We start from the raw sequence: 26,586 nt of genomic DNA, 5'->3' as shown, positions 1-26,586 counted from the left end.
GAGACAAAAGACATTGAATATCAGATAAATACTAAGGAGCAAGGTTATGAAGGTCTGTGAAAGTGGGAAGGAGGATCTTGAAGTTGATGCATAGGTGAACTGGAAGCAGTAGGTATTAATGGGCCTAAAGTGTGGCAAGAAAATATACACCACCAGCATGATCTAGACCATACAACGATTTAAAATAAAAATTATATACATATATATATATGCGCATGCATCAACTTCAAGATCCTCCTTCCCATACATATGTATATACACATATATATATTCCAAGGTGGGCCCGCGTGAATTGTAGCTTCAGTCTGCTGTTTTTAGCCGCAGCTTTAATGAATGTTTTCCAAAGTACAACACCTCCTATCAGCACATTTACCGGTTCCCACCAAGGTACGCACGTGGGGCTCGCACAGATCCCACAAGGTGTGATGGGTAAAAGCACCGCTGCAGCGTGCGCTCGGTCCATCCCTGTGGTGTGTTGATCGCTGGTGTAACACTTACGTGACGCGGCAGTAGACTTTCATAATTACGTAAGCACCTCAGCTCTGTGGCGCTCCCAAATAACTATTAAGCTTGACTTGTGCCTTTTCACCAAGATGGACTCAACAACGACAAAAGACGCGGAGAAGAACTGTGTTCTGTGCTGCCAAGAGGTCGAGATCTTCGCCTTGGGAAAATGCGACCATCCCGTTTGTTACCGCTGCTCCACCAAGATGAGGGTGCTGTGCGATCAGAAGTACTGCGCCGTCTGCCGGGAGGAGCTCGACAAGGTGCGCGTTCTTCTGCTACGTTAACCCGAGGATGGAGCCTTGTGGCATTAGCTAGGCCGTAGCGTTCTCATAGTTTTTACTCTATAAAAGTAGGCACAAGTTGTGTGTTGGCATCCTAACTGTGTTCAGAATCAATTAAAATAGTCACCAGGGGAAAAAAGAGGTGGCAGCTCATTGTGCGTACCCACTGTGGAGAACACTTTTTCTTAGCTGTCATTAACTTAGCTAAGCTAACTAGCGAATATTAGCAAGTGCATAAGTTAGCTTATCTGTTAGACTGACACTGGTCAGAAAGAGTTGGTTTAGAAGCCGGATTTTATAATTGAGCTGATGACAGAGTGCTTGTCTATCCGACGTTTATGGGTATACCTCATTTAGCCAGGGTGACAGTAAACTCTATAATACATTTTTAATTGAACACGTTAGCTGTCACCTCTCAATTTAGCATGAGCTTTAGCGGCGCTGGTATGCTACCTGTTATTACTGGGTTGTGATAAATGTTTAATTGATATAGTTTTAGAGGTCATTGTGATGTCTGCCTACTGTCAGCCCTGAATAAATTCCGAATCTTGATTGCAGATGACGGAATGAGTCAAAACAAGTGGACGGTGGCCCCGGCCTCATAACACTCCCCTAAAGGCCAAATACACCTGTGATCAGAAGTTTACATCCACTCACTATGGGAATTAATGTCATGGTCGTTTGGGGCTATAAATGATTTCGTTCTTTCTCCAGGGTAAAATGATTGTATAGCACACATCTTTAATGACTTTGATAAAACAAGATAGGGTTAAATGTGGACACAGTTCCAGTAGGACAATGATCCCAAACACACATGAAAACTGGATTTAGAATAGATAAAGCAGGTTAGTAATAAGCCTCTGGAATGGCCTTCCCAAAGTCCCTACTTCAGCCCCACTGAGCATTTGTTGATTGTGCTTAGAAAACAACTCTGAGACTGACTAATTTGATTGAAGTCTAACAATTTTGTAAAGAATAGTAGTCAAATATCCAGCCAGGATTACAGAGAGCATTTCAACCTTTCAGCACTAAATTAACACGACATTCGTGGCCATGATGAGCGGACGTAAACTTTCCCAACAGCTGGATGTTGTAATGTCAAACTGTGTTGAATTGCCTAGATTAGACGCGTACCAAGTATGCATCCTCTGTACTGACGTGGTTTTGCTCGTGCATCATTTCATGTGATATTACAGTAGGTGTTTGTGTGACATCACTGGTATGCTTTCTATTTCTAAAACAATCATCTTCCTCCAGTTACCACAGGTTATTACTAATAAGACTGTCATGTTGTTTTCAGGTGGTGTTTGTGAAAAAACTGGAAGCCTTTCAGTCTCTGCCCTATCAGCAGTTCCACTGTGAGAAAAAGTATGACATCTATTTTGTGGATGAGAAGATCTATGCCCAGTACAGGTACTAGATGTCTCTATTCTTTGTGCTTGTGTTGCTCTTTGGCATTTCAGTTCATTTATACTACAAAACCCAGAAATAGCAGTAAGAGAATTACAGTTAATATAGCTGAACTGTTGCTTGAAAAATACAATGGAAATGTGTATAGAGAGCCATGCTGGTATTAACTAATGCTATGTGTGGTTAGAGATGGTGCTCTTGCTGTCTCAGTATATGGTCATATTGTAAATGTATACAAGCATGTGTATAAACCGGTATAACTAAAAGTCAGCTTTTAAAGCCTTTAGTGTTATCTTCTTGAACACTCCATGCTGTGTTCTTGTTTTGATTGCTTTTAAAGTGAGTCTAAGTTTGTGTGATGACTAAAGTGAGCGCTTTTATTTGCAAATGTGTAAATGACTTGCTTTAGCAGGAAGTCTCCTCAATCTGATCTGTCATTTAACTAAACAAAAACTTGGCTTGAATTTTGGGTTTTTCCTGCTGTATCCAACTGCCTTTCATGCCCCTTTTGATTTTTACTTGACTCCGACTGAACTTTTCCTCGATGTGTGTCTGTCAGGCATCTGCTGTTGCCCGAGTGTCTCTGCTGCTCGGAGCCCAAGGTTTTCTCCAGGTTTGAGGAGCTTGAGCAGCACATGAGGAAGCAGCATGAGCTTTTCTGCTGCAAGCTCTGCACAAAGCATCTAAAGGTATCATCATCATCATCCCTAAAGAGTAAATAAAGGGGTGTCTGATCGGGTTCTCAGTATTACATGACTGGCCAAATGTACATGGAAACTTTGTAGCACAAACGGTTCTTTTTGGTCTTTTTCCTTTTAATTTACTGGAGCTACCACCAACAGTGTTCAGATATAAATATGAATGTTTAGTTAGTTACTCTATTTCAGTTTGAAGGCATTCGGTCATTGTCCTTGACAACAGTATCTGCTACTAAATGGTAACAAAAGCACTTACACAATACAGTTGTTGAATTGTATTAAATTCACCCTCCTTTTTAAGGTTGTTATTTGATGTATTGCTTTTCACACCGAATGAGAAACCGTAGCGTTGTTCAAGTTGTCTGTTGATAACTGAAAGTGCTGTGCATCAGGTCATTAACTTAAACGGTTTTGCTTGTACCATTAAGTCAGATTTACAAATTTTGCAATTATTTTTTTATGCATTTGTTGCTGTTGCATATAAAAATGGTGAGTTGGACAGACTTACATTTGCAGGCAAATAAGGGCTGGTTGAAGGAAGCCAGATATAAAGAAGACAGATGTCAATATCCTGATAAAGAGCTTTGTTTGCTGATCTCCTGAATAATTATTTACTTTAAAAGTTACTCTTTCCCTGCAGATCTTTTCCCATGAACGGAAGTGGTATAATCGTAAGGAGCTGGCACGTCACAGAGCGCATGGAGACCCAGATGACACCAGTCACAGAGGCCACCCGCTCTGCAAGTTCTGCGATGACCGTTACCTTGATAACGATGAGCTGCTGAAACACCTGCGTAGGGATCACTACTTTTGCCACTTCTGTGACGCAGACGGCTCTCAGGAGTACTACAGGTGTGTGTGACCCTTTCACCCATCCACACAAACCCTCCTTTGTTTTTGTTACCTAATGTAGAAGAATATTAAACCAGACTTTTGTTTTTAACCGTGCTACCAACAGTGATTACCAGTATCTGAGTGAGCACTTCAGAGAGAGTCACTATCTGTGCGAGGAAGGTCGCTGCGCCACAGAACAGTTCACTCACGCGTTTCGCTCCGAGATTGACTACAAGGCTCACAAGGCTGCAGCACACAGCAAGAACCGAGCAGAGGCTCGACAGAACCGCCACATCGACCTGCAGTTTAACTACGCCCCAAGACAGCAGAGGCGAAATGAAGGTCGGTCGGTCGAGACGGTGGTGTTTTTGTATTGCCATACCACCAGGATTTCTGTTTGGCATTTGAGATGATCAAAACACATGCGTTCTTACAGGTATGGTGACAGGCGAGGACTACGAGGAGGTGCGTCACAACCGAGGAGGAAGGGGAAGGCCTCACGGGGGACAGAAAAGCTGGAGGTACTCGAGGTGAGTATAAATGACCAGCTCCGAGTTAATTGGAAGGGAGCATTAGTGGTGGAGCTGTCAGAATTGGAAGAGATGGCTGTTGTTAAAGGGTACATTCGTCTTTGTCTGTGACATGGAAATTTTGCAGGATATAAAAAGATGGATGGGTGCAGTTATATGCATGAGTACTGGACTGCAGAGCATCCACTTGTATTGAGAGACAGACATGGGAAAACATTTGAAGAATGACTGCACGGCATTGTTGCACCTGGGTGTCTCACATTGTGCTGTTACTGTGTTTGCGTGCTTGTGTATCTGTATATTACTTTAAAAAAAACTTCAGCAGCTGTTAGAGTGGGAGTAGTTTCTTGCTTTTTACCGTTTTGTCTGCTTGTCTGCACAGAAATGAGGAAGACAGGCAGGTGGAAGCTGCTTTGAGGGCATCCATTGCAATGCGAAGACAAGAAGAGAGAGCAGCAGTGCAGGAGAGGAGCGCTCCCAAACACTGCAGAGAGGAGAGGGCCGAGAGACCAGAACCAGAAGAGCTCAGACACCCGATCGGACATGCCAAACAAGCGAGCAAACCTCCAGGTAAAAAGTAAACTGAAAAAACATACATAATGGTTATGGTTGCTAGATGTCAGGCGTATTTGTCTGCTAGTTTTAGTGTATTTATTTCTGCCTCTTTAACAGTAAAAACAATGAAGAGCCAGAACCCGCGAGATGTAGAAGATGACTTCCCAGCTTTGGGAGCCACAGCTGCTGCAGCTGTGTAAGCTTCATCAGAGTACAACGTTTTCATTATTCAGTGTGTATGTGAGCATAGTGTGACACAAATCTGTTATTTGTGCTGTTTTTTTGTTTGTCCCTGCAGTGTAAAGCCAGCTCCTGCAGTGACTGCACCATCCCACGTAGCTTTAAAGGAGGACGACTTCCCCAGCCTGTCAACTGCCACACTCACAACCCCCATGACTCCAGCTTACTCTGCACAGCCTAAGAAGACGTCCTCTTTTCAAGAAGAGGATTTCCCTGCTCTCGTCTCCAGAGTCCGGGCCCCCAAACCTGCAGCTGGTACCACCTCTGCTTGGTCCAACCACACATCTGCAGCTAAACCCAACACTCAGCCTACTCCTTCCTCCAGACCTCCCCCACCCCTTTCCTCTGTATCCTCTGGCCCTCAGCTCCTTTCCTCCTCATCCTCGTCGTCTTCACGGAGGAAAAAGAAAGTGGGTGAGAACGGGAAAGCGTTGTCAAATTACTCTCCCCTTCATTCCGACGATGAAAGCGGAGGAATGACGCAGCAGGAGTTCCGCTCAGTGCCCACCATGTTGGATATTTCCTCTCTGCTAACTGTTAAAGCAGGCAGCAGCAAATCCTCAAACCCAGCTGTGACCCCGAGCGCTTCAAATCCAACCCCCAACACCGATCTCCCGACCCCAAAAGCCAACAAGAAGAAAAAACCGAAGAACCCAACTGCTCCCCCTACATCTGCAACTACAACATCAGACCTGGGAACAACTGTAAATCCAGTCTCAGTGGAAACAACGGCACAAAAGGAAAATGTTCCTGAGAAAACGTGGAACAAACCGCTTTCCGGTCCTGTGACAGCGGCACTTACAAGTGGGCTGGCTAACGGCTACGCTGAGCAATCGCCACCCACTAGCAAAGATGACGCTCCCGTAACAAATCATCCCAATGCGGAGCCTGCAGATGAACAAGAGGAGGAGTTCCCTGCCCTCATGACCAAAAATCCACCACCAGGTACGGAATAACAATCCACAGTATTCATTTATCATCAATTTACATGTACTGTTGCTTCTTTCCACCCAATATATCCACCATACAGGTCTTTTTTACAGGACCTCAAACTACAAACGACTAATACATTTAAAACTGAATGTACAGCTGCTTTTCAGAATCAGAATCAGAATACTTTATTGATCCCTGGGGGAAACTATTTTTTGTTACAGTGCTCCATTTTAAACCAACATTAAGACAAGACAGACAATACACTAACTAAGAATAGTACAATATATACATATATATACATACATACATACATAAGTCACTCATAAATAAATAGTTGGAAAAGAAACATGTGTAGTTGTAGCAGCAAACGGTGTGTTAAGTGGATGCGTTGTACAGGGAGATGGCCACAGGCAGGAATGATTTCCTGTGTCGTTTAATGACTGATAGCTGCCATCACAAAGAAGCTGTGGGGAAGACTTCCTGGAAATCATTTGGAAACTCTCCAACTTAGCTCTTACAATAAACAGAGTCAATAAGAATTATGGAAAGTCATTTCTATTCTTTGGTTGTGTGGTTGATTGGAAACCAGGAATGTTTCATTATTAGGCAATATGATATTTGATTGATATGAGAGCGGTCCGGCAAGCAGTGGTAAAAAGGTAGACAGCTAAGGTTTTCCATAGACTTCATATAAAAGAAGAGTCATAGAGTTTGACTCCTCATTTAGTGAACGGTTTGGCTAATCTAATGTTTTGGTTTGGTTTGGGGTTTTTTGTTTGTTTGTTTTTTAGCCAGATGTTACTACAAAGCACCCACATCCCTAAATTTAAAAAAACAAAAACAACAAACAAGTCACCCACCACACAGTTGTTGTAAAGAGGGAAACTGGTTAAAACTTTTTTATACCCGGCTGTGAACATGCTCTTCAAAATGTTCTTAGGTGAATATTTAAACCCTGAGCTCTGAGCTTTGATTTGACTTAATTTTCGGTTTTCATCAAATTAATGATGTAATGATGTTATACTATTGTAAAACCGTATAAATGCCTCACAAATAAGCATTTTGTTTGAACACTGCGGTGTTGGTTTTATAGTTAAAACCCTGAGAACTGTTTTTCAGAGTTGGTACTGCATCATTCAAAGTTCACGATCTCTTTGTTTTTCAGGCTTTAAGACCTCTTTCCCAATGAAAGCCTCAGCTCCAGCCCCATCCTCCACCATGCCCCTGCCTCCACCTGGCCTGGGTATGTCAGCCCCTAAACCTCCCCCAGGGTTCACAGGGATCCCCCTCAACAGCAATGTGGTGGAGTCTACACCCCCAGTAGTCAACCTGTGAGCCTCTCGTTTTTCTACATTACATGATCACTGCTTGACACAAAGGTTTTTGGTTGGCCTTGTTGGTACTTAGTGTTTTTTGTCTGTTCCCAGGCCTCCCAAAGTGCCGAGCAATGGTTACCTGGTGCCAGAGGACTTCCGCGAGAGGAACCTGGAGCTGATCCAGTCCATTAGGAAGTACCTCAATGATGACGAATCAAAATTCAACCAGTTCAAAAACTACTCTGCCCAGTTCAGACAGGTACTCACTACATAAGAGCTAAATACTCTGTTGGTATGGATATTGTGTCTGGGTTTTTTTTGTTTTTTGTTTTTTGTTCCCCGTCCCCTTTAAATGCCCCTGAAGTGGTTACAGCTCTGTGTTAAGGTTGTGCATCCCTCCAAGAGTTGTGAGAAGTAGTACCTCAGGGACAGACTTTTATTTTATTTTTTAAATTCTAGTTCACTTTGACTTAAATCGGTAAGAATTTAGTTGTATTTGGTCTTATACATCAATTATGACATAATAAATAATAACTGTCACTGCTTTATCATCCTCAAATGAGGATAAAGTGATTATGAAGGTCAAAGGTTAGCGTACATCATCGTAATCTTGCACATAAACACAACCATTATTCAGCACCGTTAATCAGAGTCAGGAGGGTAGTGTGCGTGATTACCATAGAGTAGATCAAGAGAATTCATTATAATGATGTCATGATTTTCCACATTTATAAAGAAATGTGCTGCCAGCTAAAAATGTGAATACGTATGTGCATGTACTACCGGATTTTTATGGCTGCAACTTTATTTTCTCTCTGAATCCGATTTTTTTGGCCAAACATAATAAATTTAAATACCTTTGATTGGATTACATTAAAGCCTTCACCTCTATATTTTGCTCTAGTTCGGACAGATGTGGATGTAAAGTGCCACTCCCCTGGTTGTAGGACTGTGTAGTCGATCAGTAAAACAAAACTGCAGCTGATTTCTGCATTATATTAATTATTATTAATAATATAATAATAATAATGCTTCCATGTGTTGAGTGAAAAATGTTTAGCCCAGTGGTTATTTTGTTAGGGCTTACCTTTTCCCAAGACTATGTCTTTATTTAACATGAATGACAAACGAGAAGAAGCCCACTGAAAGAACCTGCTCCTCACATTTGGCACTTCCTGTTTGTTTACTTTGCTCATATGTCCTTTCTGTCTTTCCAGGGTGTGATATCAGCATCCCAGTACCACCGCAGCTGTAAGGACCTGCTTGGGGATGGCTTTAACCGCATCTTCAATGAGCTGCTTGTGCTCTTACCGGACACGGGCAAGCAGCAGGAGCTTCTGACTGCGCACGGAGACTGTAAGGCACTGGAGAAGCAGTCTGGGGCTGGAGGAGGAAAGAAAAATAAAAACAAGAAGAATGCCTGGCAGACGCCTGCTACAGCGGTTAACATGGCAGCTGAGCTGGACTGCCGGGTGTGCCCCACTTGCAGACAGGTGCTGGCCCCCAAAGACTTCAACTCCCACAAGACCCTGCACATCACGGAGAGCGAGGAGTTCCCCTCTTTGCAGTCGATTAGCCGCATCATCAGCTAGCCCCCCTTTCTCAGCCTTCCTCTGGTCCGTTTGCCATTGCGAGGCGAATTCAGTTCTGTGGTTCTGACACAGCCACGCAGCAGCCGGTGTGGGAAAGCAGCCGCTCATTTCCTCTGGGAGGAGTCGGAGGCCTAGTGTAGCAAAAGAAGATGGTTCATGGTGTTTCCACTTTGATGGGGATTAATATTGATAGGTTTATGTGATTGGTTTACAATTCAAGATGCACAGGGTCGCCACATCTTATATCTTCTTTCAACTCTCATCGCTTGAGGACGTCCCCAGCTGGCACTGGCACCGGCAACGTCTAATCAGAATTCTAAATTTATTTAATGAAAGCGGAGAGGCGAGCCAGGGCTTTACTTGAAGAATACAACGCTCCCTAATGCTGATATTATATTGATTTTCTTTTCTTTCTTTCTTTTTTACCTTGCTCTGGCAAGTTGATAAAGTCTGCATGAGTCTCCAGCTGTGCTGCTTGGTTAAATAAGAGGTTCAGTTTGAATATTTAGCTTTATATTTATAGCTGTCTAATTGCTTTTAATTGTTCATTGCTCTATGCAGGCCTGTCAACAGTGTCAGTGAATGGACTCCTCATTCAGGATGGTGTGTCAGAAAGTGAGCTGCTTCAGAAATTGGAACAAATTATGGATTCATCAGTTGAATGCTTTTTTTTTTTTTTCTTTCAATAAACCCCATTCTCTTTTATTCCGTTTGCACAACTCACCAGTAGATTTCATAATTTTGTTTATGGACTGGTACAAATGTGGCCATGATGTTGCACAAGGTTTCAAAAGGAAATTAAAGAACTGAACAATGAGTCTTGTTGTATATTTCTCAACAGTTTTGTTCAAATTGTCTTTTTAAACATGGGAGAAACAAGATGGTAACAATTGAGATCTCCACTTCTGACTACACATTTGGTTATGATGAACAAATTCAGCTGAAGGCATCGTTGTTTCCACCCACACTCGGTCTGCGTACTCAAGTAAAATCAAGCACTGACACAAATTGAAAGGTAATGGATTATCTACTCATCTCTTTGTCATGCTTGTACTGTTGTCAGCAGGGTGTCTGTGTATTAAAGTGGCAGACTAGTTTTCACAGAGTAGACTGCTCTATTTTTGACCTGCTGCCAAAAACACAGTTTCTGTTGACACTGCAAAGTTCTCCATGTTTGACTTGATGGCAGTTTGTTTGTTTTTTTAACCATTTTTCATTATATTGCTCCAGTGGTCTGCTGACACAGTGCTGTGCAGGCTCACGAATGACCTTTTAACCCTTAGTTTTATGAATCGTAGTGCTATCGTGGTTCCAACATTTAGCTTGCTGTATTTTGGGTAACTAGTGAGGAGCATAAGGAGATCTAATATATGTACTACTACACCCCACACACATGATGGCACATTATTTAAGCACAAACAAAAAACGTCTTCATGTTTGATTTGACACCAAGATCACATAAAAAGCAAGTGCAGTGCAAGTCTAACTATACTGAAAATGGATCAGAAAAGCAATAATAAAACAGGTTTTGTACCAGTTTTGGTACTTGTATCTACCTGTGAATGATTTCCCTCTAAAGTTAAGTTATCTAAGATAAGAGATAAGATAAGATAGAACTTTATTAATCCCTCGGGTGGGTTCCTCTGGGAAATTCGACTTCCAAAAAAAGCACAGCAACGACCGAAGTTACAGTTACAGAACTGTTATATATATATATATATACACACACACACACACACATATATAAATACAGAGACAAATATAAATAAAATATACAAAGGGGATAAATAGGAATAAAAAATAAAAATACAAGTGAATTGCACATTTCAAGTATTGAGTCTATTGCACTGTTGACTATTTACAAAAAGTATTGCACAAGGTATTGTACAGTGAGGTGCAGAGGCACTACAGCTTAGTTGTTCCCCCCTCCTTTGTCCTCCTGTTTCCCCTCCCTCTCCCCTCCAGAGAGGAGTTAAACAGTCTGATGGCGTGTGGGACAAAGGAGTTTTTAAGTCTGTTAGTTCTTGTCTTGGGGAGAAGCAACCTGTCACTGAACAGACTCTTCTGGTTGTTAATGGCCGTGTGCAGAGGATGCCTGGCATTGTCCATAATGTCCATCAGTTTCTTTAATGTCCTTTTCTCTGCCACTGTCACCAGAGTGTCCAGCTTCATGCCGACCACAGAGCTAGCCCTCCTGATCAGTTTCTCCAGCCTGGATGAGTCCCTCTTTGCTGTGCTGCTCCCCCAGCACACCACAGCATAGAAAAGTACTCCAGCAACCACTGACTGGTAAAACATCCTCAGGAGCTTCCTGCAGATGTTAAAAGACCTCAGCCTCCTGAGGAAGTACAGTCGGCTTTGGGCTTTTTTATACAGGTGCTCTGTGTTGCATGACCAGTCCAGTTTATTGTCCACCCACAGCCCGAGGTACTTGTACTTGTTGACCACCTCCACCTCCTCCCCCTCTATCTGAACTGGCAGTGGACCTGCTCTAGACCTCCCGAAGTCCACAACCAGTTCCTTAGTCTTTGAGGTGTTGAGTTGCAGGTGGTTTGTGTGACTCCATGCGACAAAGTTCCTCACCAGACTTCTGTACTCTTCTTCCTGATCATCCCAGATACACCCCATGATGGCCGTGTCATCTGCAAACTTCTGAATATGGCATAATTCAGAGTTGTAGCAGAAGTCAGAGGTGTACAGGGTGAAGAGAAGAGGGGACAGCACAGTTCCCTGTGGTGCTCCTGTGCTGCTGACCACTGTGTCAGACGTGATGTCCTTCAGCCTGACGTACTGTGGTCTGTCGGTGAGGTAGTCGGAGATCCAAGCCACCAGGCAGGGGTCCACCTCCATCCTGTTCAGTTTTTCCTGAAGCATACAGGGCCGGATGGTATTAAAGGCACTGGAAAAGTCAAGAAACAGGATCCTGACCGTGCCTTTTCCCCCATCCAGGTGTGAGTGGGCTCTGTGTAGGAGGTACAGGATGGCATCCTCCACTCCGACACCCGCCTTGTATGCAAACTGTAGTGGGTCCTGGGCATGTTGTACCTGTGGTCGGAGGAGGTTGAGGAAGAGCCGCTCTAGAGTCTTCATAAGATGTGACGTCAGTGCCACCGGTCGGAAGTCATTCAGCTCATTGGGCCGGTTCCTTTTGGGGACCGGGACGATGCAGGATGTCTTCCATAGGGCGGGCACTCTCCCCAGTCGCAGACTGAGGTTGAAGACTCGTTGTAGCGGCTCCCCAAGTTCAGCAGCACACGCCTTTAGCATCCTAGGACACACCTTGTCTGGGCCTGCTGCCTTTCTGGGGCGAAGCTTCCTCAGTTGCCTCCTGACCTGATCCACTGTGACACTGGGAGATGTTTGGGAGGAGGGGAGGGGGGGAGATGTCTTGCTGCTGAGAGAGGGATTGGAGGAGGGGGGTGTCATGGTGTCAGGAAGGGGGGGAAGCGAGGGAGGCAGGAGAGTGGGGAGAGGACTCTGTAGTGAAGGTGAGGGTGAGGGTGGGGGGGTTGTGGGCTGGTCAAACCTGTTGAAGAAGTTGTTGAGTTCGTTTGCCTTCTCCACAGTCCCCCCCACTGTGCTTTTCTTGGTGTTGTGGCCTGTGATGGTTTTCACACCATTCCAGACCTCCCTCATATTGTTCCTCTCCAACTTCTGCTCCACCTTCCTCCTGTAGGTGTCCTTTGCTTCCCTCAGGCAGCGTTTCACCTCCCGCTGTGCTGCTTTCATCTCCTCCTTCACTTTGCTCCTGAAAGCCTTCTTCTTCATGTTGAGGACAGCTTTGACTTCCTGTGTTACCCACGGTTTGTTATTAGGATAACACCGTACCGTCTTAGCAGGGGCGACTGTGTCCACACAAAAGTTGAGGTAGTCTGTAAGACAGTGTGCCCCCTCTATGTCCTCACCATGTGGGCTCAGGAGCACATCCCAGTCTGTGGTGTCATAGCAGTCTCTCAGAGCATCCTCCTTTTCTGGGGTCCATCTCCGGATGGAGCGCGTCTGGTGCACAATTAGAGCTTTCTTATTGAAGAAGTGTAGGGGTTGGCACAGCTTCCATTCTCTAAAGCTTTGGAAAGCCCAGGGAAATAGTGTGTATATGGAAAATAAAGTAAATGGTAAATGGCCTGTATTTGTATAGCACTTTACTTAGTCCCTAAGGAGCCCAAAGCACTTTACACTACATTCAGTCATTCACCCATTCACAAAGTCACAGGTCCTCACCCACGAAACCCAGGGACACAAACAGCCAGTCCAGAACATGGTTTCTTTTTTATTGGAGTGATGGTCAGACTGCAGTCCAGAGACATTCAGGTAATAGACAGTGATACACATCTCTGTACACGCGTTTTTACACTGAAGAGGTCAAACACCTTCAGGAAAGGAAGAAGCAACTCAGAAGAAACGTTTAAGGGGTAACACGCCATAAAATCAATGTTCACTTGAATTCTTGGTTGATGTATCCATACAACGCATTATACTATATGACATGCCTTCTTTATGACCTCGGTCTAACAGATTAATGGCATGAACGACTGATTTTAGCCCCTTTAAGAGTGATCGGACAAAGTATTTCCAACAGAGAGTGCTTTCTAGTTATAAATATGCATTATTGACATAAATTTATTTATTTGTTGTTGTTTTTTAAATTTTCTGTAGTAGTGGACACATCAGACCCTGAACAGCATCACACAATAATTTCATTTACTTCAATAACATACTGAATTTTACAATCAAACCAATACCACGGTGGTGTACATGGGCCAGAGCACGAAACACAGAGAATGCTTGTATTATTATTATTATTATCTACCACAGTGACTGAAGAAGAGACTGAAGCACTGAGAACATCAATACAACCTGACCTGACAGCAACCCAATCTACCCAGTAACACCCCAGCAGCACCTCTCACCCAACCACAGTTATCTGTTCACTACCATCCCGGCAACACTGAAGACTTAAAGGACTACATCGGTGCTTTCTAACACATAACGACAGACTATTTTCAAAACTCATGCCATAAACTGAACTTAAACTGTATCCATAGCTGCTTAAATCCGATTTCTCAGAATGGCAATGGCAGACTCCACCAGCAACAAAGCTGCTTTCAACTATGTCAAATGTCTCCTCTAGAAAAATGGTGTCAAAAATAGTATAAAAAAACCCCTATATTTATGATTAAATATTTTTTCAAAGTTTTTATTTATTAGCAGGTTGTGGTTTATGGTAAGCCAGCGTCCTTAACAGATAAATCTGAACAAACAAACAACACGTAAACCAAGCTGGAGTCTGTGAGAACATATTCAAAGCATTTTCAAATAAACTAAGACCAGCCCGTGTGAAAAGTAGGGGATCTGTGCACAATTTGCAGCTGGTGGGCTAAAACACAAAGTGTAGTCCTTTAACTCTTACAAATAGACTTAACGGTACTCCTCCTGTCCCCTATTCTAGCTGTAGTCCAGCAGCCAGTGGCGTTGCACCCTGTCCCAAAATAAAACTCTGAAAGACAGGACTGTTGGATTATCCCACGGTTTTAAAGACATGCTTAACTTAACACTCGCTGACAGACGGCGAGGTGAGTAAAACTGGGTTTTTTTTAAAGATCACAGGTAGATCAGTGTTATTCATTTGAGTGCTGGAACTGAGGACACACAGAAATTCTATTATTGCAGAATAAGAGTTTTTTTTCTATAACTACATATCTACAGTAGTTAACATTTTCAGTCTGTTGGCTTCCTGTAGCTCCAGTCCATGAAATCAAGGGCCGGATCTGGATTTTTAATAATACTTTAAGTTGTTTTTTTTTTTTTTAATGTGTGTACACACTTGTGCAAAACTACAACTGAGGAATCAGAAAGTAAATTTAAAGTATGGATACATTGGCGGTTACAAACGTATAAAATGATCCTGTCAGCTTCACCGATGCTGCCAGTCTTTCTAAAACATCCTATCAGAGTCGGAGTGACACAGCATTCGATATATAACAAACAATTTTCTTTCCTTATTATGATGATTGCTTCAGTTGTCCTGCCGCAGCAGAGATAACCATTTACACTGGATCCATTAGAACAGCAAGCAAGGCTTTCGACTGGTCATGTGTGTCACTTTAACTAGAATTCTTTTAGATTTGGCCCAGTTAATTTGCTTTGCATTATGTATACCTTATCAGTGACACTGAGGTTAAATAGTGTTTTTACTGAGGCAAAATGATTAAATATCGTAGCACGCTCGTGATTCCCCCTCTCTGATAAATGCACGTTAAAGAAAAAACAAACTTCGATGCAGCACAGAACCCAACTGACTGCACACACTCACGGCTTTGGACACAAGCGTGCAGACTTACACGTCCCTCGTGCACGACGATGGTGCACGTGGACACACTCGCACGGTCGCACACACACCACACGACACCACAGATTCACTGATGAGAGCGTGCACGCGAAGCACAGCACAGACACTGCTACACACCGACATGGTTGGCATGGGTACTATCTACATCAGGGCCCCTGGTGACCAACATCCACACAACCCTGTCGTCATGGCAACTAATTATTACACCCCAACCCGCCGCTCTCTCCTTAATGTGGCGGGATTGCAGGATCAATGAATTAGCCAGCGAGCGATCTGTAACACCCCCCAACTATATTCTTTCTTTTGCCCCCCCCCTCCAGAAGATCCTATTAACAACATAGTAGTAACGTAGTAGTAACGTGGTAATCAGAAGACAGCAATAAGAACACAGGGCAGTTTGGCAGCTTCTAAAACGTAAACATAAACGGACCTACATAATTTACCCAGAATATCTCCCACTCTCCTGATTTTTGTACACACAGCAGTCAGCACAGGGCGCTGTCTCAAATAACACACTGAATACATTCCCTGGCACCATGGATTGATTGTGAGACAAAGGCCCCCTGGGCACAGGCTGTAAAAGCCCCCACCCTCCCCCCGAACTCCTGATCAGTTTGTGTGTGTGTGTGTGTTTTTAATAGTCATGTAACTGACTTTCCAGGATTAATAATCACTTCCAGCGCAGGAGCCCATTAGGTCCATTTAATAATCCATTCATGCCAGGCACAGAAATATACCAGACTGAATGGTGATTCAATAAGGATGAAGGTTTCCACACTGAATTTGAAGTGTAATCAGGCTGACCCCCAAAATCACACCGGCTCAGTCAGGGTGACACTGTACCATTTATATTTTGCACCGTGAGTGTCGTTTGCTTTAAAATGTGCGATAGATTTCATTAAGGGAGACTAAAACATGTCTGAAAGGATGATATAGCACAATTTGAACTTTTCTAATTATATATATAATAGCTCAGCTTCCATGGAAGAGAAATTCCCTCTTTCTCTCTCTCTCTGGAGCGCTTTGATCATCTGATACAACTTCCATTTCCTGCAAAACATCACCAGGGTGGTCAGATCGTCGAGACTTATCAGCACAATCCAAAGAATTGCATGTGATTTGAGACAGCACCTGAAATTGACCTAAACTAGTTTACCCACAGTACTGCATCTACCTACTTACATAAGAATGTGAAATATTGCACTTGGTCACAAAAACATTGCCGTTGTGTTTTTTTTGTTTTTCTTTTCTTTACAGTATGTGGAAAACTACTAAATTAAGTCACTGTCTGAAACACACAGTACAGTATGGCACTTAGTTGATCTCTAAGTTTGGAAACATGCAGATTTAATGCAGATGATGGTTTCTAACTGCAGCAGGGAACATACGAGGAAAGACCAGACTCTAGCTAAAAAAGAAAAAGAAAAACAACAACCAAAAAAAAGAAAAAGAAAAACGATTCCCTGCAGTGTTTGGCATGAAAGGGGATTTGGAATAAATGAAAAGAATAAGACAAGGGTGCTCTCTGGATGCGAGTGCCTCCTGCACTATTTTTAGGGATCTAATACTGCTTTGTTGTGGTGGAGTCACTGACTTGTTGATCACTTTTTTTTCATACTTATTTTTTGTCAAAATGCGTTTGAAGTCGGCAAAAGTGGCCTCCTGCTCTGCATTTCCTCCACTTGTTTTTCTTTTTGATTTATCAGCTCTCGTACCTGTGCTGTGGCCTTGCTCCACAGAGAGGCGTACAAAAGTGACGATAAAACTGGAATGTTCGGGAAGGAAAAGGTACCAAGAGGAAGAAATGAGGAATCAGAGGCCGCTAATTCAACGCTTACTGAAAACTCAGCCCGGATCAACATAAACAACTGCACGTGTAACATCACAGAAAGCAGTTTCCTCTTATCTGCATCCCTCTCCCCTGTCGTCTTCTTCTTCTTCCACCACCATCACCAGGTCTATCCTTTCTAGTAAATGGGAACCTGGTATGTGGGTGCTGCGTTGTTTTCGGTGAATGGTGGGCTCTGGTAGGTCTCCGTGGTCTCGATGGTGGTGCCGCCGCCTCCCGGAGAGTTGGAGGGGTATGGCTGGGTGGGTGCGCCACCGTCCATGTGTTCGGTGGTGAACAGTGTCATGTCTGTGCCGAGCAGATACTTCTGGACCGCACGCACTGTTAGACCAGCCTGGAGGACCGGGAAAAGGGCCACAGAGAGGGAAAAGTGAGTCTGAGACTCAATGTGAGGTATTCCTAATCATAAAAGCACATTATAACTACACTTTAGCAACAAAGGTTTTAAAAAGAAGAATTTTATCATTTATTTTATAGAATTTAGTAGAAATAAAGCCAGCTAATTTATAGGTAAGCTGGCTAGCTAGTTATACAAGCTAGGTAGCTTGTCTGTGCCAACAAAATGTCAGAAAGAAGAAGGGAAAATAGTGAACTGAGTTTACAGCTAACAAAACAGCCCATCATGGAAACCAATAAAACTTCAAGAAGAAGCCAAGAGAGAGTCCAAAAGAAAAGCCTTAAAACAAATAACATTTCTATAGTTAGACTTAAACTAGCTACACTGCAGTATGCGCTAATCGAGAAGTGCTTTAGCAGGTTTTTGTATACTGTGAGCCAGGCAGTTATTACAGTTTTGTAACTTCTGATTAGTTTTTATTTATATTTTATAAAGGCAATGTCAGAGGTAGCATTTAGGAAAATCAGTACAGCTATTACAATAAAAAAAAAGAAACTTTTTGAAAGTCCAAAGTCTCAATAAATACGTACATCAATGCCTCATAAGGCCAGTTGCTGCTGGAGTTTCATAATTAACTTTAGACATGGAATCAACTCAGATAGAAAGATTTCCAGCCTCAGCTCTTGGGGTTAAAGGTGGTTTTGCTTTTAGGTGGTTGGAGGGGCTTACCCAGGTGATTATGGAGAAGAAAGAGAAGGCGATTGCTGCCCGAGCGGCATCTGCTCCTTGGTTGAGTGGCAGCTCTTCAGCTCTGGTCCGAGACCACTGATTGGCGAGGAAGCAGAAACTTACAAAGTATAGAAAGGTCCAGAAACCTGTCAGAAACCAGCAGAGCAATTAATAGTTTATTCAACGTTAGCGTTCCACATAGATGAAAGAGCACCTGTAGGTGTTGATTTCTCCAATTTTTGGACTGGAAGCACTTCTTTGTTCCCTTTTAGAAACATAAAATGCTCCTTAATACTATTTAAAACTTAAATTCAGGTGACAGGTTTCATTCCTTTGAATGTTATTTGAAATAAAGAAGCAAGCTGGTATCTGTAGCATTTTTGTTATTTTTGGGGAACTCCGGCCTTTTGAATCATGATTCCAGGCTTCGTTCACTCACTTCAGTTTCAGACCCTTTAGGCATTCAGTGGTTAGCCTGTGATTTGTCAAAGTGCAGATCTGATTTGAGCAAGGAAATCAATGCTAGTCATGTATATAATTGGTTTTATCCACTCATCAACCAACTTATTTAGGTACACTTTGCTGGTACTATGTTGGACCCCATTTGTTCTTCAGAACTGCCCTAACTCTACCTGGCACAGATTCAACAGTGTGCTGTGGTCATAAAGTTATGGACATGATCAACACCAATCAGTTACCCACAGAGTTAAAAGCCAGGGAATAAAAATAGGTTTTTAACCCTCGGAGGCTTTAAGTCAAAAAAAGCTTTTTTGACTTAAAGCCTCCGAGGGTTAATAAAGACTTAAAAACTGGCACTGATGTAGCCTGTCTAATATGGAGAGGAAGGTTATTCCAAAGCATCGGCACAGCAACAGAGAACGCTCGGTCTCCTCTAAGTTTCAGCCGTGACTTTGGGACCGAAAGCAGCAACTGCTCAGCTGACCGAAGGGAACGAGTGGGGACGTGGGGCTTCAACAAGTCAGACAAATAAACAGGTGCCAGACCATTTAGAGATTTAAAAGCCAATAAAAGGACTTTAAAACGGATCCTGAATTAAATTGGAAGCCAGTGTAAAGAGGCCAAAATCGGAGTGATGTGATCAAATTTTGTTCTGCCAGTTAAAAATCGTGCCGCAGCATTTTGCACTAATTGCAAGCGTGACAAAGTGCCCTGCCCAACCCCTATTAAAAGAGAATTACAATAATCTAAACGTGAGGTAATAAAGGCATGAATAACACTTTCCAAGTCACACTTGGAAAGAAAGGGCTTAACCTTTGATAAACGTCTGAGGTGATAAAATGCTGATTTTACCACCCCGTTTACATGGTCATCAAAGGTGAGTGCAGAATCAATTTTAACTCCAAGATTTGTGATCGAACTCTTTAGTTGGGAAGTCAAAGCTGCAAGATCAACATCCAGAGTATGAGAAGAACGATTTGGGCCAAATAAAATTGCTTCTGTCTTCCGATCATTAAAATTTAAAAAGATTTTTGCCATCCATGCTTTGACATCAGTAAGGCAGTCAAGCAGAGGTCCAGTTGGGAGACTATCAGAATGACTAAAAGGTAAGTAGAGCTGGCAGTCATCTGCGTATAGATGGAATGGCACTTTATGCTTTCGGAAAATCGCGCCAAGAGGCAAGAGGTACAATGAAAACAATAACGGCCCAAGAATAGATCCCTGTGGCACACCCCAAAGCAGAGGAGCCACAGAGGATGAAGCCGACCCCAACTTAACACAAAAGGTCCTATTTAAAAGATAGGACTTTAACCACAAAAGTGCCGAACCATTTAGATTAAAAGTACATTTTCCAAAAACATCCAGTGCACAGTCCCATTACGCGGTTTGGCATTATGCACTAGTGATGATGTATTTTGTTTGATTTCTTCATTTTTTCTCACAGCAAGACCTTTTAAAAACGAATCACTTCCTGTAGCTGCCATAACTCAGACACACCAGGACAGCCTGGAAGAAATGCTCTGTGCCTTCCCTGTTTGCTTGTGTCTGCGAACAAGACCTCCCATCACATGTCACATCCTCACCTGAGAAGCCGATCTCAAGCATTACAGCCTTCTTCCTGTCTTTAACAGAGCTGATGGAGGAGAACTTGTAGTCAAGCAGGAAGAAGAAGGAGCATGCCAGCAGGCCAACCAGGCCCACGAACACGCCGTAGTTGCACGCGTCTGTGTTCTTATTGAAGATGCAGTGGAGTCGCTCGCTGCCCATGTTGACATAACCCTCGTTCACGATGGAGGCGAAGACCACCAAGGAAAATATCTGTTGTTCGAAGGGAAAGTAGAGGGTGGAGTCAGAGTCAGAACAAAGTGAGCGACAGGAAGGAAGAGCTAGATTAAAGAAAACAACAAAAACAGATTACCATTTAAAGCGATACTGTTTCAGTTTTCTGTCTATCCAGCAAACAAACACTGCTTGCAGACTCACTGGAAGCGGGATTGTGGCTACACTACTCAAAAGCATCTCTCTGAGCATACTCAAACCAAAAGGCATTAACCTAATTTCCCCTCTTTCTCTCTGACCGACTGGAAGAGGTGGATGCTTCGCTTCCCCTAAAGAATCACACAGTCCCGAGGCAGTGTGTGTGTAACTGCACGTAAACCTACTACCATAAACTCCAACTTAAATTTCTCAAGTTCATTTTCAGCCTTTCTTCTTCCCTCTGTTGATCAGCTGACTAACACTCATGGCAGAGTAGGGCCATGTGACTGACACACACACTCACAAAGAAAAAATGCACTCCTACTGGGGGGGGGGCTTGTGGGTCATATGACAGAGGTGGAGGGGACACACAAAGGAATAATGTCAGGTCCACATTTTAAACTAATCACATGTGTGGATTTAATCTGAGTAGACGCACACTCGGGTGCTTTTAGTGAATCGTTGTGATAAAAAAAATAAAAGCTGCTTAAAAACAATATGTCTTTTTAAGGGTTGGCTTCTCCTTTTACCTGCCTGCTCTAAACTTTGATTCGCTTCTTCCTTAATTAAAAAAATCCTGCTGTGAGATTTCTAACTGACGAATAGCTTTTTTTTTTAAACAAACGAGAGGAAAGGGCATTAACCTAATTGCCTGTTTACTGTGGATTCCCACTACAGACTAGAATTCATTTCCCCCTCCTCCTGAAATAGATTCCTGGTATACTGTCTTCTGTAAACTGCCACTGCAGTGGTGGGAAGTACCACATGGGGCTGGAAGCACAGGGCTACCTTAACGTATATCAAGCAGAGTTTAAAAGGCTCCATCTTGAGTGGCCACAGCTATAAAGTGAGGCAGCTTTTTCTGCATAAGTACATCACAGCGCTATCTTAACTCGACGTGGCAACCTCTGCATCCAGTCAAATTCTTTAAAATCACGTGATGATGATGACATTAATTGCATACGATCCACTGGCTTCCTTTTGAGGCCCTGGCACCACTGAGGAAGACCTTCTCTGTGTCACCCAGAGGTGATGCGTTTAGCCTACACGAAACGTCAGGGCACGAAGCTTCTCGTGGCCCTCCGTGCGTAACGACGATCGCGGACCAATCACAGGTGGGATGACGAACGGCGACGGCAGTGTAGGGGTAAATCAGCAAAATCATGAGCTGAAAATTGTGACTTAACAGTGTAAACGACAGGTGAAATGATAAATAAGAAGTGGTAGGTCAATGGGACCGTAAATAAGTAGCACAATTGCCCAGAAACGTGAATGCTGATGAGTGAATATGGATGTGCCTCTCTTATTTTCAGCACAACCCGGTCTGCTGCTCAGTGTTTGTTAAACACTGGCAGGTGGCATGTAAAAAAAAAAAAGGAAAAAAAGGGAAAGAGAATAGGTGAGGAGAGGTCGTTTACACCTCACAAACACACACATCTGTAGTGAAATCACTGGTCACGGTGTCAGATAAGCACCAGGCCCTGGTTACACCCTGTACAGCACATTTCTGTAAATCACCCCCAGCATTAACATTGATTTCATGTCTCCATTTACACCGCATCCTTATCAGCTTTTAGTGGATTTCTCGAGCCTGTATTTACAGGGAAAACACGTCACTGGTTTCGCGCAGCAACGACAACAGAGAGGACCCCCCCCCCCCCCCCCCGCACACACACACAGCGGGACCACCGTGAAAACCCGCTCTCACCCAGGACAGCACTCTGAGGATGGTCTGCGGCTGCTTGGCGAAGGTAATCGGGTCGATAGTGGACCCGGACCGGCCCGCTCCGAACGATCCCACTCCGTCCATCTTCTGTCGCTCTGTGTGTGCGCTCCTCGCGGCTCCACGCTCCCGGCTCCACGGCAGGATGGATGCGCTGCTGCTGCTCGCTGCTGTAGGGACGGGTCCTGCGCGCTCCCAAACGGCGCGCGGGCGCTCGGTGGAGAACGTGCAGGAGCCAGAACGTGCCCACGCTACGGACGAGCGGGATAGGCCATTTATGCCAGAGCTCACTTTAATGTTGTTACACAGGAATAAAACAGGATAATGGAATACAATTATAGGAGGATAGCGTGAGAGCGGGGATAAAACGATGGAGGCCACTTGGACCAATGTTGTTGGTTCAAAATAGAACAGGTTAATGAAATACACATTTATGTTTGACCTCAAAGGGCTTTTGCAGTAGGTTAGTGGGATTAATAATGGCAAAAACAGAGTACACAATACCCGTGTGGGACAGCTTATGTTGCCATACTTTTCCCAAATCTTTGGCCAAACTTTATGTAAACAAATAAAAGTTTAAAAGAAAGGAAACCCAATCTGGGATAAGGTTATTAAAGAGCGCTATTACAAATTACTGTAAGAACTACATGATTTTATTATTATTTTATGCTGTATTTTTAAAAATACAGTAAACTTCTACAAACAACAATGCATTCTGGGAGCCTGTGGAAAACCTTTCTTGTAAATTTTAAATTAACAGATGCATTGTGGGATTTCCATTTTAGTGTTTCAAGCTCTCTGTTTAGGAGGTTTAAATTTGGCATGTTTTGTAATGTTAAGCACACATTACCACTTATCGTCTGCTAAAAAGGTTAAGGTTAGGTTGGTTGTTGGTAATGCAATCAGTGAGCTTTTGGAGCTTTTGGCACCTCAGATATTTTACGTTGATGAACTGGATTTTATTCTATAAAATTACTGTTTTGAATTACTAGTAAACTTTGCTTAAATCTCCTAACCCTGAGCATATGTCTTTGTTGTCCTGAGCACCATCTAAATCTACAGGTTTACAACTATTCCAGGAGTTTCATATAAGTTAGCATCCAGCTAAGCAGGCTATAAACAATACAGTGGGTGAGACTGTGCGTGCCCCAGTCACAAACACTCTGTGATTATGAAATATGGAATAAAGAAAAGTCTTATGATGGTACAGGAATGCCAAATACCACAGAAAGTATAGTCACAAGTGTCTCATCATGGGATATTTATTCATTCATGAATCCTCAATGATGACTGAACCATAAAAATCAACATTATCAGCCTTACTAAAAATCCCAGCACAGGTTTACAAGTCATTCCTGGTAAATTTATGTACACTGCCTGAGGACACGTGGTTTGTGATTCAATAAATACTACATAAATTAAATAAATGCAACTTGGCTGTACAACCAGTGCATTGTGAATACTAAAAAATATTATATTATTACACCTGGAGAAAAACAAATGTGCCATTTTTAATATTCAGTGAATTGTTTTATGTAACGTGTTCTGAGAAAGGCCACTGAAGCAGTAGATGTGTTGATTTATACAATGAGGTGCATTTATGGCTGACACCACTAGAAGTCACTAATGTTTTTTGTAGTTTAATAGTCTATGTTTGAGGAAATAAACTGAATGTGTGATGACACTAGGGTTATAAAGGAAATAATTCTAGACAAGATATGGCAGGAGAATATGGCATAAATAGAGAAAAAATTATATGATCAGTAAAACAAATATAAGAACTCTTCAAAATAAGAGCTTTTATGTAGTCTTTTGAGTCAGTGTGCTTAAATTTTCACAAATGCAATCATTTTGATTAGACATGTTTTATTCCCTCTGGAAAACAGACACATTTCTGTCACACGTTTACACAGTCTAGTGATTTCTGTTGAGTGATTACTTTGTCAGACCAGCAGACAAAACACTGCATAGTGTATAGTAAAAAATGAAATGACAGAAATTTAGAAATTTTACTGGTCCAAAATTTACAGTACTTTAACAAAAGTCTTGACTCTTCATTTCTCTATATTTTGCTGGGAAAATGGGAAATAGGTGCAGTGATATACTGAAACATGCAAAAATACATGAAAATATAGTATACAAGACAAAATGAAAGTTAATATTTCCTATGACTGCCTTTATTCTTCAACACAGTCTGAACTCTCTTAGGCAGCTTTCTTGTCTTTTCTGTGGGTAAGGGGTGGGGGAACTCCAGGCCTCAAGGTCCAGTGTCCTGAAGGTTTTAGATGTATCCTTGATCCAACACAGACAATTTAAATGGCTAAATTACCTCCTCAACATGTCTTGAAGTTCTCCAGAGGCCTGGTAATGAACTAATCATCTGATTCAGGTGTGTTAACCCAGGGTGAGATCTAAAACCTGCAGGACACCGACCCTTGAGGCCTGGAGTTACCCACCCCTGCTTTGAGTAGTCTTCATTAATAGTTCTCCAGGTTTCTTGAAGGACATTCCCAGCTTTACTTTGGATGTCCAAAGATAAACTTTGAAAGACTTTCAGAAAGCCTGGAGAACTATTGCTTAGGACCACTTTGAAAAATTACAAGAAAATCTGGCTCTTGGGAAGCAAAATATAAAGAAATGATGACTCGATATGTTTCCACAGCACTGAAGGTTGGTGATAACGAACCAATACACAGGTGTCTTTGCTCTAATGGTCAAGTGAGAGTCATACCTGGTTAAGCACTTCCAACAAGGAGAGGATTATAATATAACCCAGAATCTTGAGTTTAGTGTTTTGAGTTTCTCTCTATAATATTGCAGAAAACTGTTTTTATGTTTCAGTGCTTTACAAATAAAACTGAACTGAAAGGATCTGAACTCAAGAAACACTGAGGAAAACTATTATGTAATCTTTAATTTTATTAATAGATTAATTATACTATATTAAAACAAAACCAGAAAAACCCAACACTCAAACATGAGCTCAGTTTAGTGGTGTTTTATACCGACGACGGGGTTTACTCGAGTCTTCAAATCTCTCTCAGCACAATCACTCAATCACAGGAGCCATCTTTCCATCCATCTCTCCACCTCTCATCCACACGGGAACAGTCAAACTCAGGCTTCCCCAACCTGACGTTGATGTTGTTGTGAAGACGACAGAACCACTGAGAAAGAGCGTGGCGGCTGCTAGTGTCTGGCTGATTGGTTTTCAATCTGTGGAGAGGAAATGTGGTTTGGTGATCGTGGCATTTCATCCTAAAGCATCTGAAAGTGTGAGGGTGGTAAATAAAAGAGTAAAATATGCCGAATCATTTCTAAGATCCTTTATGTGTGAAGATGTGCGCAAGTGCCGATATGTGACTTTCAGCCCTGTACATTAAATCTGGCAGCACTCGTGTGGTTCTGACCTGTCCCTGAGGTCTTGTGCACATTCATCACATGGGAAGAACTTGGAGAAAATGTTGATGAACTGCCCCATCTCTTGCTGCTGAGTGGTAGATGGATGATCCGGGTAATACGCGGCCATAGTGTGCAGAAAGGACCAAGTGCTGCGGCCCAGCTCTTCCCTGTCCAGCGGACACTGGGGATCTTGTGGCTCTGAATCTGCAGCTTTTGTCTCCTGCAGGATCAACACAGACAGTCACCTGATGAATTCAAGAGAGACTAGTGGCCTGCTGCCCCGTCTGAATGAATGATTTATGGTTGTTTGGTTATCACAAATACATATTGATATCTCTCCAGTTTGCTGGCTGCCATCACAACCAAATCTTTAAACAGTGAATCACAATGTTACGACATCATAAACTTTACACCGTCGAAGTAATTTGTCAAGTTTCCAGCCTGACTCCATTGTGTCACCTGTGCGGTACCACCACTAGCAGTTGTCGCCTGCTTCTTCTGCATCTTTATCCACGATTTAAAGTCCGTACAAGCCCTGCATGGCTTCTTTTTCACATCCCCGGTCTGCTCCTGCTCTTTACCGGAGCTGTCCTCCGGTGGTCTGCTAGCCATTGGAAAGGGGAATCCTTCAAACGCAGAGGGCACCTGTGATCCTCTCGGTCCCGTGGGCGCAGCCATGCTTACTTTACGTATAAGCTAATACCGCTAACTGAACACTTGACAGGCATGGACGTATAGCTGTTTAAAATGCAAATGCCTCTTAGTGGACGGGTAATTGCTCTTTAATATTTCCTCTACCGTGGCGACAGTGTCATGGTCACAAGCGGTCACTTCCCCGACTGATGTAACGACATCGACACACGCG

General features: G+C 42.9%; 3 protein-coding genes across 4 annotated transcripts; 1 reads left to right on the top strand and 2 right to left on the bottom strand.

Annotated features, from left to right (window-relative positions):
* The first annotated feature begins 447 nt into the window (after nucleotides 1–447).
* znf598 (zinc finger protein 598) lies at nucleotides 448–9,727 on the top strand. Its single transcript, XM_080904714.1, has 12 exons — nucleotides 448–767; nucleotides 2,089–2,201; nucleotides 2,758–2,887; nucleotides 3,537–3,748; nucleotides 3,855–4,072; nucleotides 4,167–4,260; nucleotides 4,643–4,830; nucleotides 4,933–5,011; nucleotides 5,114–6,000; nucleotides 7,154–7,319; nucleotides 7,416–7,563; nucleotides 8,522–9,727. Exons 1-12 carry the CDS (start codon nucleotides 594–596, stop codon nucleotides 8,894–8,896), a joined length of 2,784 nt encoding a protein of 927 aa, XP_080760840.1. The 5' UTR covers nucleotides 448–593; the 3' UTR covers nucleotides 8,897–9,727.
* Nucleotides 9,728–12,940: 3,213 nt separating this feature from the next.
* On the bottom strand, nucleotides 12,941–22,658 carry syngr3a (synaptogyrin 3a). Its single transcript, XM_080904526.1, has 4 exons — nucleotides 22,305–22,658; nucleotides 20,203–20,437; nucleotides 18,161–18,306; nucleotides 12,941–17,428 (listed from the first exon to the last, which is right to left on the bottom strand). The coding sequence occupies exons 1-4, from the start codon at nucleotides 22,404–22,406 to the stop codon at nucleotides 17,213–17,215; spliced, it is 699 nt and encodes a 232-aa protein (XP_080760652.1). The 5' UTR covers nucleotides 22,407–22,658; the 3' UTR covers nucleotides 12,941–17,212.
* A 1,507-nt stretch (nucleotides 22,659–24,165) lies between these two features.
* gfer (growth factor, augmenter of liver regeneration (ERV1 homolog, S. cerevisiae)) lies at nucleotides 24,166–26,582 on the bottom strand. Of its 2 annotated transcripts, none has more exons than XM_080904527.1 (3): nucleotides 26,133–26,582; nucleotides 25,730–25,941; nucleotides 24,166–25,535 (listed from the first exon to the last, which is right to left on the bottom strand). In XM_080904527.1, the coding sequence occupies exons 1-3, from the start codon at nucleotides 26,397–26,399 to the stop codon at nucleotides 25,373–25,375; spliced, it is 642 nt and encodes a 213-aa protein (XP_080760653.1). In that variant the 5' UTR covers nucleotides 26,400–26,582; the 3' UTR covers nucleotides 24,166–25,372. The 2 variants fall into 2 exon arrangements, with proteins under 2 accessions (XP_080760653.1, XP_080760654.1); XM_080904528.1 differs by having other exon boundaries at nucleotides 26,181–26,578.
* Between the last annotated feature and the right edge of the window lie 4 nt (nucleotides 26,583–26,586).

This window comes from Rhamphochromis sp. 'chilingali' (assembly GCF_963969265.1).
Source record: "Rhamphochromis sp. 'chilingali' genome assembly, chromosome: 15".
NCBI classification, from domain to species: Eukaryota; Metazoa; Chordata; class Actinopteri; order Cichliformes; family Cichlidae; genus Rhamphochromis; species Rhamphochromis sp. 'chilingali'.
Note: the sequence above shows the minus strand (reverse complement) of the source record. Positions and strands in the feature narration are given on the sequence as shown.

Bases quoted from the DNA above. Each gene is read 5' to 3' on its own strand.
- znf598 (XM_080904714.1), top strand. From the start codon at position 594: ATGGACTCAACAACGACAAAAGACGCGGAGAAGAACTGTGTTCTGTGC. The intron at 2,888-3,536 runs GTATCATCATCA...CTTTCCCTGCAG, and splicing joins TCTGCACAAAGCATCTAAAG to ATCTTTTCCCATGAACGGAA. The intron at 4,073-4,166 runs GTCGGTCGGTCG...GCGTTCTTACAG, and splicing joins ACAGCAGAGGCGAAATGAAG to GTATGGTGACAGGCGAGGAC.
- syngr3a (XM_080904526.1), bottom strand. From the start codon at position 22,406: ATGGACGGAGTGGGATCGTTCGGAGCGGGCCGGTCCGGGTCCACTATC. The intron at 20,438-22,304 runs GTGAGAGCGGGT...TTCGAACAACAG, and splicing joins TCCTCAGAGTGCTGTCCTGG to ATATTTTCCTTGGTGGTCTT. The intron at 17,429-18,160 runs GTAAGCCCCTCC...CCGGTCCTCCAG, and splicing joins TCTTCTCCATAATCACCTGG to GCTGGTCTAACAGTGCGTGC.
- gfer (XM_080904527.1), bottom strand. From the start codon at position 26,399: ATGGCTGCGCCCACGGGACCGAGAGGATCACAGGTGCCCTCTGCGTTT. The intron at 25,942-26,132 runs GTAAAGTTTATG...TTGATCCTGCAG, and splicing joins TGACAAATTACTTCGACGGT to GAGACAAAAGCTGCAGATTC. The intron at 25,536-25,729 runs GTCAGAACCACA...TCCTCTCCACAG, and splicing joins GCACAAGACCTCAGGGACAG to ATTGAAAACCAATCAGCCAG.